The following is an 11,128-nucleotide window of genomic DNA, read 5'->3' on the forward strand; positions in this document are numbered from 1 at the left end:
ATTAGATGGTTTGATGTATTGGGGAATGGGCTCTCGGTAAAACTCCTCCCGTAGTTTCCAACTACATACGGACTTGTGAAGGCATGGAATGAAATCCTAAAGGAAGGCTCACGGCCTAACGACTTGTCTAATGAAGGCGAACCCCTCACTGCTTTTGAGCATGTGGCTCTCACCATATATATGCCTTTGACCCTCCCCTTCATATGGCAACCGAAGCTCCCAGAATGTCCAAATCATGCGAAATGTTTGCAAACTTGGATCGACTTTTGCATCAGCAGCAACAACTCCAAGAAAGACTCTAGACTGGTGAGGCAACACTTTGGCGTGATAGATAAAGAGTTATAGTGGCTCTTAAAGGTTGCTTCAAGGCTTTTTCTATAAAAAATAATGCGTTGGTAGAATGATATTATCAATATTGAAAAAAAGGTATATACAAAGCCTATAGTTAAGCCAATTTCAAGACAGTAGTCCTAAGTCCTTAACAAGGCTCTATAGAATACTCTAAAAACCTTATTTGTGGTCTGACAGCCTTTAAGCACTATCATGACTTCTCCCTTGAGTCTAGCCCAATGAACATTAGGGCCTAAAGTATTTCTATTCCTACCAAAGACTTTCTCATTTCTCATTCTCCATATCTCTTCGAAAGTCATGGCTCTAACTACATTCCACATTTTCATCATATGGTCATCTTTGTTGCCCCGATCACCAAACAATACCATCTTGGCATCAATTTGCTTAGCGAGGCCCCCTCTTCTAATCCAAGTCTGTAGTTGTCTCCAAGCTCCTGTACCTCCCTCCATTCCCAAAAAAGATGTCTTATTATTTCTTTCTCACGCTTGCACAACCCACAAAGAGGCGAGACATCCATGGACTTGCTCAGCCTCTCTCTAGTGGGGAGCTTGTTTATTACAACCTTCAAGATGAAAAAATTCAGCGTCTTTGAAGTTGTGGCCATTTCTTCTAGTACTTTGTGACATGGAGTATGTGGGAGGGATCCTTCTTGACAAAGTCCTTACTACTCTTGCATTTTCACAAAACCTTACCTATTGGGCTAGCCATTAACTTAGTGATGTTATCCTCTAGCACCACCTTAGAGGTAGGTTAGATTGACTTGCACCTGCCCATTATGCCTACAACAAAGTCTCTTTCAGCACTGGATAGGGCAAACTTCTTTGCCATATCACAGATGCTCATAAATTGGATCCATTCTACTTGGGTCCCATAGATCCTCCCATCTGTTCATACCTCTATTGGTGGGAGAGTAGGGGCCTTTCTTGGAGAGGTCTGTGTGGAGGATCAAATGCCTCCTTAAATGTCTAGATTACTTGCTTAAGAGAGGAGTCACCCCTTCGATCTTGTGCCCCTATCTAGCTGGTTATACTGAGCACCTCTTGCCATGCTTGTGTTAAACCTTGTGCAACTTGTGACTGTGGCATGGTTACCTTCTTTCCCGCTAGCAGGGTGTTAGTCTAGGAAAGGTTGGGGAGCTTGAGGCTTTTGCTTCCATTTAGTGCTAGCTAGTGCTTGATGAGGAGCACCCATGGTTGACTCCCTTCCATCCTCTTGGCGAGACTGAACATAAGGGATCTCATTGTAGGAGCTAAGCTTGGAATGCCAAGCCCACCTTCAGATTCTCTAGCTATGTTCAAAGGCCAAGCAATAGCTCTTCAACCATGTTGACCAGTCTCCTTATCGTACAAGGTTGTAGAGAAAAGCCTCACAATTCTTGTCCATGTAGCTTTGCCAAAATGGAGGACTGTGGCCAAAAAGGTGATTGTGGGTGCCAACATTGTCTTAATCACCAGTAGCTTCCCAAGAAAGGAGAGTTGCATTCCTCTCCATGCCTCAACTTTGGCCTTGACCTTTGATTCCACCCACTCCGCCCTTTGCTTCATGGTTAGGCCTACCCCTAGAGGGTAGCCTAAATATATGAAAACTTGTCCATGCTTTATTAGCTTGAAGCCCAGGTTCTATAGCCAGGTCAAACAAAGACTGAAGTGGTGTATATTGGTTACAATGCTTCAAGGCTTTTATAAAAGATCCTTTGACCCAAGCTAGCTCACTTTGCTAAGTGCCTCATTGTAGCTACAACCAAGAAGCTTTGGGACATTAAGAAAACCAATGATTTTCAAGGCCCTTCCCTTGGAGTTATAATGAAGAAGTGGGCGAAATGGAGAACATTTTCCACTCACAAGAATATCTACTTGGAGGAAAAGAGTGTTTAGAGTGTGGAAAGCAACCAACTCTATCAAGCCGAATATTGCTCTAGCACCTCACCATCAATACGTTATCGGTCACAGCTTGGCTATCAAAGATTGTAAAGGTGAAAAATTAGGAAGAAACTATAAAGCATCTTGTTAGGGATTGCCCCCAAGTAAATCTAGTGTGGAGAAAGATAAGGCACTGGCTTAGAGAGGCAAATGTCAATGGTTCCTTATCTATGAAAAGCGCACTTTTCGGTGATTGCTACTGCTGGGATGAAGCCACAGCTAAGCTTTGGAACTCACTCAAAGCTTTGGTCATCAAGCACATCTTGTGCTGTAGGAATATGGCTGTCTTCAAACCAAAAGCACTCTCCCCAATCCTCACCCATTGATAGGATCATCTCTTTGAGGTCTTTGTTGATCTGTGTGTTAGGCAAATTGAAAAAAAATAAGAAGGTCTTGAGTCTCTTTGTAAAGAAGCTCGAAGTATGTTCCTCGACGTGATGTCATTTCACATGTTGCGTTAGCTTACTTTTTTTAGGTAATATAAGAAGTACCGCATATTTTATAATGAAAGAAACATTTTCGGTACACTCCATATATGCTGACTTTGACTGTTTTCATATCAACGGTATTATAAAAATAAAAATTTCTTAGACAACCTTCGAAGTCCGGACTCCGCACACAAATATTTGCTCCTTAAGTCTTTAACCTTCGCACAGCCAACTGAGCCGCCGTTTCAAAACTGTTCCTCTTTTGGTGTGCCCATAACAATGTAAGACGTCGAGTCGAGTGACATCGATCTACATTCAAAGGTAAAGCAGCCGTCTGCAACGACAACAACAACATCTTCATTTTGTGAATGGATTGCCCAATGCCCACTCTAGCTAGGCTAATGTCCGTCTGCCTTTCCCTAAACCCTGCACTGCTGCGCCCACCCGTGTGAACTTTGAAGCCACCCCAAAATATAATAGCCCGTCCGAGAAGTAGCCGTTTGTAGGCAAACGAGTAGCTCGCCAGCCACCACCCACCACCCACCACCCACCATGGTAGCTACAACGAGGTCTCGAGCTTCTTCTTCCTCTTCTTTGCCGTCTTCTTCTTCTTCTTCTTGCACCAGCTTAAACATCAGGAAGAAGCTGCTGCCTCCAGAGGCTGAGAAGGAAGCGAAGCTCGGGGAGCTGAACGGGGTGCGCAATATCCCGGCGGGAGCTGGCAGAGGCCGGACAGACAAGAAATGCGACGCAGCAGCAGAAGAAGAAGAAACAGAACAGGATGGCGATGGTGATGAAGGAATCGAGCATTGCTCCTATGAGACACTCAGATTGCAGCGAATCGCCGAGAACAGGGTAAAATCTAATACTCAAATAAAGAACTGAAACTAAATTAAAGAACTACAGTCACCTCTCCTTAATCTTGACTGCTGGTCCTTTTTCTTGCTTTTAAATCTTTCGTTTAGGCCCGTTTAGCAGCGCTTGGAGTGCAGAAGCACGCTTCCACTCTCGCGTCTTTCTTCAGAGCTACCAAGACGAGAGTGAACACTCAGAAGAAGAAAAGTATCTCCGAATGCCATGGTGGCAGTGTTTTAGCAGCTGGTGCCGCAGACGTCCGTCGGTCTGAGCGCCTCAAAAAAATCACTATTCCAAGTAATACTACTGTAATGCTTTAATGGAGGCTAGAAGATTGTCTCCACTCTTTTCTTTCAAAAAGCAATTGTATTTAGCTATGTAGACTCATTACTTGAACTATTGCCCACAAGAAGACTTGTTTGGGGAGCAGGAAAGTAGCCATTAGACCTCCAATACTCTACGAGCACCCTCGACACCTCTGGAAGTGCTCTAGCTTCAGTAGAAGAGGTGTTAGACCTCCAAGGTTGCCTAGAGGTAGACCATCTTTCCTTGACTAGATACCACTCAAGGTGTCCTTTCAAGAATTATACCTCAAGGGCTTATGGTTCATGTTCATGCCCCCTGTGAGCTCCACCAACCATTTCCTCCTGCACTCGACTTTGGACCCCGAGTGTCTCTAGCCTTGTAGCTTGCACTCGAGAAGAGTCTGCGCTTAAACTTGTAAAAGAGGCACTTGTCTACTTGAGAGGAAGCTCTCTTTCTGTCATCTCTCTCCTTTTCTGATGAACGTGAAATCAATCTATGATATGTGGAGCTGAAGCTTTCTTAGGTAATTATACGTAATGAGAAAGAGACTAGCCTCCTTTCTTTCGTCTATCTCCTTCTCTGATGATCTTGAAATCCAGCTATGGTTTATGGAGCTGAAGCTGTTTGATGTATCTGACTCTGCTTATTACTGACCCCACAGAGTACAACAATTCTTGTGAAACACCTACGCCTGCCCACCCTTCCGTGCACCTGGCAAGCCCCCGTTCCCACCGCAGCCGAAACGACACAACGACGCCAGCCAACGCCCCGATTCCCAAGAACTGCCCGGCGAGCCTGCCCATCTCTCCTCTCTTCTCGGCCTACCGTTGCCGCAGCAAAGAGAGGGGCTCGCTGTACGACTCCATAGTGGGAATCTGCTGCCATTTCTGCAGGTCTATTTCGATGTGATAGCTCAGTTGCCCCCCCTGTATGTACAGGTATCAAACTGAACACTTCATGTGGATGCACTTAGGCAGAAGAAGCTCTGTGGCGAGGAAGATTGTGAGCGCTGCGCGCACCGAGACGTCTCCAAGCCTTGCCTAGGTTTGTTATAAAGAAAATCTTAACCCTAAGTAAGATTCATTCGTACTCAGAAGCAGATGCATAAAGATGGTTTGAATGTTTACGCAGGGAAGACGGATTGCTCCAATTGTCACTCCAGCACAGGGGTGTTTTGCCGGGCTTGCCTGAAAATACGCTACGGTGAAGGTATTGAAGAGTGTTTGGGCTAATCCAATAATATGATTCTCTAATTAGAGAGTTCGATCTAACAATGTTAGCCTGGGCCTTGCTTCTGTTTTTCTCAGAGATCGAGGAGGTGAGGCAGAATCCCCAATGGCTTTGCCCTCATTGCTCTGAAGAGCAGGGTCTCAACCCATACTGGATTTGCAATAGGTAAATAAGTTTTATCATCGAAGCAGCTCGCTCGCTCGCTCGCTCGCTGTCTCTCTGTCTCTGCAATAAGCTGTTAACAGAGTCCCTTTCCGTTGATTTGTCCTGCAAGTTCAATTTGCTTATCAAGGAGGAAGATCGCACCCACTGGTATTGCCATATACAAAGGTATGTTAAGGTGACTTGACACTTCTTTCATTCCCTAATATGTTTAATTAGACAAAATGGGTCAAAATTCCCTCAACAAGTCACAATAAGAATGCCCATTGTTGTGATCAAAGGTGGTTTGTGTGTGTGTGTGTATACACGCTTCACTACTTGCATTGAATCAAGTGAATTCATGGGCTTGAACTTGTTACGATTGCACTAGTCTAAGATCAATGTATATGCTAGAAATTTAGTCGTTGGCTATTGGTTGCAATAAAGTTGAGCTTTGCCAACTAGTAATATCCATCATTAATTTAAGTGGTAACTTAACCTAGTTCCCCCCCTCCCCCCTCTTCCCTTTGTAAGGGTATGGGCTTTGTAGCTATACCATGGTGTTATCATCGAATGCACCTATATAGGGAGTAGTTATGACATGGTGTTATCACCGAATGCACCTATATAGGCAGTAGTTATGACTCTGGGCTCTGCTTGGTTTCCACGCTACGTGTGGTTCCCTATGCTCAGTGGTGAACCCTCATATGTGCGGCGTCATGAGGGTGTAGTCCTGAGATGTGCCTCAATGTAGTCTCTTTTTGATATCATGAATACAAAGATTCCTTATTGATATATCTTGTGTGCCATTCCGCTGTGTCTTTTGTGCCTCATAATAGGTTTTACCATGAAGTCCCATGAAGGTGCATAACACTTGGTATTAGAGCAACTCTAGCACGGAGCATACTAGCTCGGAAGGGGAGCAGGCTCACGGACGCGGAGGAGATCCTACCATAACACGTCGCGCAACGCGACGCGGTGACCCCAACACGACACGACACGACATGGCCCTGACACGACGCGATACGACCCCGACACGACACGACGTGATCGGACACAGCGCGACACCCCACGTCGTGACGCCCTCTCGGGCGAGTTTTCTATTGAAAGTTGGAAGGTAGTCTGAGGTGCCAACAAAGTTGAGAGGAAGTCGAGGCCTGATAGGAGTGCATGGCATACCATTCAAAATGTCTTGGAAAGAGCTGAAGCTATGGGAAGACACTTTCTTTGAAGAGGAAGATGAGCTATGTCACTGGCTCAAATTCACATGCAGGAAAAAGGAGCTGCAGCTCAAAATGATCGAGCAAACAAGGAGAACCATCGATATGTTGAAGAAGACCAATCAAGGAGTCTATGTGCTCTATGATCTTGAAGAGAAAGCTGAATAGCTGGACGAAGACTTGCAAGAGGTTGACTGCGGCTCAAAACGGAAGACCCATCAAGGAGCCGATGTGCTCGATGATCTTGAAGAGAAAGTTGAAGAGCTAGATGAAGACTTGCAAGAGGTTGACTACCAGTTCATCATGGTGCAAGAGAGAGCCAGACTGTGGCAAGTGAAGATGGCTCGAGACCTCAACACGAAGCTACAAGAGAAAATCATGCTGAGGTGGAACCGGGAGACTGCCTCTGGATCTGAAGAAGCCAAAGAGCGGGCCGAGCCATACTTGAAGCAGATGCGAGCTAAAAGAGTCCAAGAGTTGAAGAATGGAGCGAAGCCAACCAAAGAAGAACCAAACAGGCAAGAGAGCCAAAAACAGGTGAAAGAAGAAGAAACATGGTCGAATGAAGATAAAGAAGAAGACAAGGGGAGGATGAGCTTGACACTAATTCTAGAACACCTCGCCCCTAAGAAGAAGCGGAGGACTTTTACCTCGATTACTATCCACAAGACTACTACCGTGAAGATCAATACTTCGACAACGAATACCCTTCTAAAGGAGATGGATACGGCTACCCTAAAGATGTCCCCATCGACTACCACGGAAAATGGATGTGAGTTCAAAAGTAGAAAACATCATGATGGAGTTAGGATACAAAAAGGAAGAGGAAGCAAGGTGGACATGTCGGAAGGATGAGCCACTGTACCCACAAGAAGCCCGCTTGGTTGAAGAACCAGTGTTAGAAGAAGAGAAGGGGGAGGATGAGCTCATTATAGATCTTGGAACACCTCTACCCGCTGAGACTAAGGGTGAGGCCAGGTTGGTGCCCTCCTGCGAGGCATAGGATGCCTCTGATGAAGAAGAAGATGAAGAAGTAGATGAAGAGATAGAGTTGGAAGATGAGAATGGAAGGGCAAAACCACATGGGGCAGGGCAGGGTATTCGCTACATGGAACCAACACTTCTACTTTGAATGGTATAGGTGAAGAAAAAGAAAAGAGAGGAGTTAGAAGAGAAAATAGAAGTAGAGGGGGAGGATGAGCTCAACCCAGATCTTGGAACACCTCTATCGCGACAACCCCAACCACAAGGAACAACCAAAACCTCACAGTTCAAGGATAATAGGGCAGATGATATAGGTGAAGAAAAAGAAAAGAGAGAGGAGTTAGAAGAGAAAACATAAGTAGAGGGGGAGGAGGAGCTTAGCCCAGATCTTGGAACACCTCTATCCCGACAACCCCAACCACAAGGAACAACCAAAACCTCACAGTTCAAGGATGATAGGCTAGGAAAGTAGTTTAAGGAGAGAATCATGAGGATATGGGATGAGATAGAAGAGAGAGGAGTTAGAAGAGAGAACATAAGTAGAGGGGGAGGAGGAGCTCAGCCCAGATCTTGGAACACCTCTATCCCGACAACCCCAACCACAAGGAACAACCAAAACCTCACAGTTCAAGGATGATAGGCTAGGAAAGTAGTTTAAGGAGAGAATCATGAGAATATGGGATGAGATAGAAGAATATGATAGGAATTAAGGAGAGAATCATGAGAATATGGGATGAGATAGAAGAATATGATAGGAAAGAAGAAGAAAAAGAGTTGTTAGACGGAGCTGTAGAGAAAATCAAAGAAAAGACGAGGCAAGAAAATAGAAGAAAGGAGATAGAAGAACAAGTAGAGTTAGCCAAGAAGAAGCAAGAAGAAAAAGAGAAACCAAACCATGATAGAAGAGAACAAGTAGAAGAAAACAAGAAGAAGCAAGTTAGGAAAAGGATTGAGCAAGAAGAAAAATACAAGGAAAGGAAGCTGAAAGAGCAAGTTTGGAGAGCTAGGAAGCCAAAGGAAAAAGAGAGGCTAGAACAAAAAGAGCAAGAAAGGATAGATCAAGGCAGGAAGGCCAAAGGAGACAAAACAAAAAACAAGCAAGAAGAAGTAGTGCAAAAGATAGAGAAGGAAGAGGAAGATAATGAGACAAAGAAGGAGGTGAAACTAAACGCCAAGAAACGGAGGTAGGCCAATAGAGCCAGGATGAGAGATGAGAATGAAGATGCCTCCAAAACCCCCCCTTGACTTGGCGATAAGGGCAAAGCGTCTTGGCAAATGAACCAAGAGACCCAAGTCCCCAGGGCCCAAGGCGACGACACGAAGAAAGGGAGGCCTGGTGCAAGGAGCAACTCCATGGACTGCCTCCTTAAGGCGTGGCACAACATGGCATCAATCGAGCCACCACGCCTACACCCCAACAACACGACAACTTGGGATTGTGCCTACAAAGCTTGGCATGCAAAGGCATAAGCACCAAGCCACCTCAAGTTAGGACTATGAAGCCTCCACTCCTCAAAATGTAATTGAGTCGAGGGTGGACTGGAAGGAAAAACAATAAAAAGCACTAAGTCTAGGTGGGCAGACCTTGGCCAGCTTGATAGCATAAGCTATGTTAAGACCCCCAAGTTGTAGTGTTGTAGACATTGACCAGCTTAATAGAAAAGGTTGTGTTAAGATCCCACTAAGGAATCAGTCCTAGACCAGCATACAGTGATCAACTTGATAGTATAAGTTGTGTTAAGACCCCGGAATAAGTCAAGAAACCGCCCTTAATTGCTGAGGACAACAATTCATTAAGCAGGGTTGAGTGGCATAACACCCCTCCCCCCCCCTTCCCAACACTCTTTTTCATCATTTCTTAGTGCTTGACCAACATCAACTCTATTGAACTAATGGGTCTAGAGACATTATTACCATTGCACTAGTGCTATTAGAGGACTAAATGCTATCAAGGTTAATTGTATCACTTTCCACATGTCAAAGATCAACCTTGCTTGTTAGTGAAATCCATGACGAGTTCTAGTGACAAATCAATTTGTTAGCATTCAAAGGATTGGAAAAAAAAGGTTAACCATATCACTTTCCACACGTCAAAGATTGATGGTATACCCTCAAAATTTGCGCATTGAGTTATTGGCATTTGCTTGAATATAGCTAATCTTTGCTAATTAACAAAATTTATCATGAATACTTAGTAACAACTCAAAAACCTGTTCCTGCTAGCCTTAGGTGCTAAAGCAATTAGTATATTGATTTGATAGGTTGTTTCGCAAAAATATTCAAAAACATGTCTCGCAAAAATATTCAAAAACATGTTCCCTCTAGCCTTAGGTGCTAAAGCAATTAGTAAATTGATTTGATAGGTTGTTCCACAAAAATATTCTAAATTTTTAAAGCACGAAAAGGTTGATGAGATTGATTGGTAGTTTACTAGTAGCTATGTGTTCAAAATGTGATACTTTTTTGTCATTTATTACATTGACTTGATGGGTTGGGGTTATCTCACATTTGATTTCATTTGTCCATATGTAGCTAGAGAATTGGGTTTCAAATCGGTGGCGCATTACCTTTCAAACCTTTTGGTGGAGCAATCCAAAGGAATCTGCGGAGCTTAGATATTGTACATTAACCTTTTGGTGGAGCAATCCAAAGGAATCTGTGGAGTTGAGCTATTGTACATTAAATATTGTTTGGGTACCATGGCCTTGTTTGGCGTCATTTTGGAAAAGTATTTGATTAGTGCCACATTCTAAATTCTAAATGCCTTAACCTCTACTCAAATAAAGGATGAGCATGCATGCCCTTTTGTTTGCACCTACTAATTACAAAACACCTCAAAATTATCAAAAGTATCTTAATCATGCTAACATATAATGCAAATTGGTGCCTAAAATGTGGGTAATATTAGATGGCATAGCCAATAAAATGGGGAGTATTAGAGAGCTTTGCACAAATAAGGTAATGCTTGCCATTAGTTGTCATCTCCTTGGATGAAGAGAGGTAAATGAACTAATAAAACAAAGTGGCATGCAACTCTCTCTCCCCCCCCATGCTTTCTCCAATTTTGTACAAGAAATGTCTTGCCATACAAATTCCTAAACACCAAGTTTATGCTTAATGTGAGCAAAGAAAACTTGCTTATTGAGGCACGTAATTTCTTTAATGATTTGGTTTTTGTAAAATCTTTAAACTATGCATATTTAGTGTCATTGTATTGGCCATTCATTGATACTATTTGTGTAGTATGAAAGAGCATAGCCTATATGAGTTTTATACATATAATTGATGCATCGAAGTTGGGGGCATAACTCGGTTGCTAGCTCATGACTATGAGCAAGGGGGTGTGAAGACAATTCCACCTTCTACAACGGATTGCCCTCGTCATATTGCGAGACAAAATATATATCATTAACAAAGAAACACTTTTGAGACAATCTTATGGGTGAACGAGCAAATATAGTGATGTAGCCATGTAAAGCATGCTTATTAAGCCATGTAATTTTGTTAATATTTATTAAGCCATGTAATTTTGTTAATATTTTGGTTTTTGTCAAATCTTCCAACATTGATACTCTTGTGTGAGCCGTTTATTTATATTGAAGTCCATGGATAGAAAGAGAAACATTTGATGTGGGTAAAGCATGCTTATTAAGCCATGTAATTTTGTTAATATTTTGGTTTTTGTCAAATCTTC

The 11,128-nt window shown here is 43.3% G+C and overlaps 1 protein-coding gene across 2 annotated transcripts; it reads left to right on the plus strand.

The window, feature by feature from the left end:
* Window positions 1–3,024: 3,024 nt before the first annotated feature.
* On the plus strand, window positions 3,025–10,834 carry LOC148011572 (uncharacterized). Of its 2 annotated transcripts, none has more exons than XM_087670779.1 (8): window positions 3,025–3,553; window positions 3,664–3,850; window positions 4,521–4,752; window positions 4,833–4,903; window positions 4,991–5,068; window positions 5,167–5,254; window positions 5,364–5,429; window positions 9,967–10,834. In XM_087670779.1, exons 1-8 carry the CDS (start codon window positions 3,251–3,253, stop codon window positions 9,968–9,970), a joined length of 1,029 nt encoding a protein of 342 aa, XP_087526905.1. In that variant the 5' UTR covers window positions 3,025–3,250; the 3' UTR covers window positions 9,971–10,834. The 2 variants fall into 2 exon arrangements, with proteins under 2 accessions (XP_087526905.1, XP_087526904.1); XM_087670778.1 differs by having other exon boundaries at window positions 3,027–3,553; window positions 5,364–5,419; window positions 9,967–10,819.
* Window positions 10,835–11,128: the final 294 nt, after the last annotated feature.

Source organism: Lygodium microphyllum, chromosome 28, assembly GCF_053477565.2.
Source record: "Lygodium microphyllum isolate KBCC chromosome 28, Lygodium_microphyllum_v1.1.10, whole genome shotgun sequence".
Lineage (NCBI taxonomy): Eukaryota > Viridiplantae > Streptophyta > Polypodiopsida > Schizaeales > Lygodiaceae > Lygodium > Lygodium microphyllum.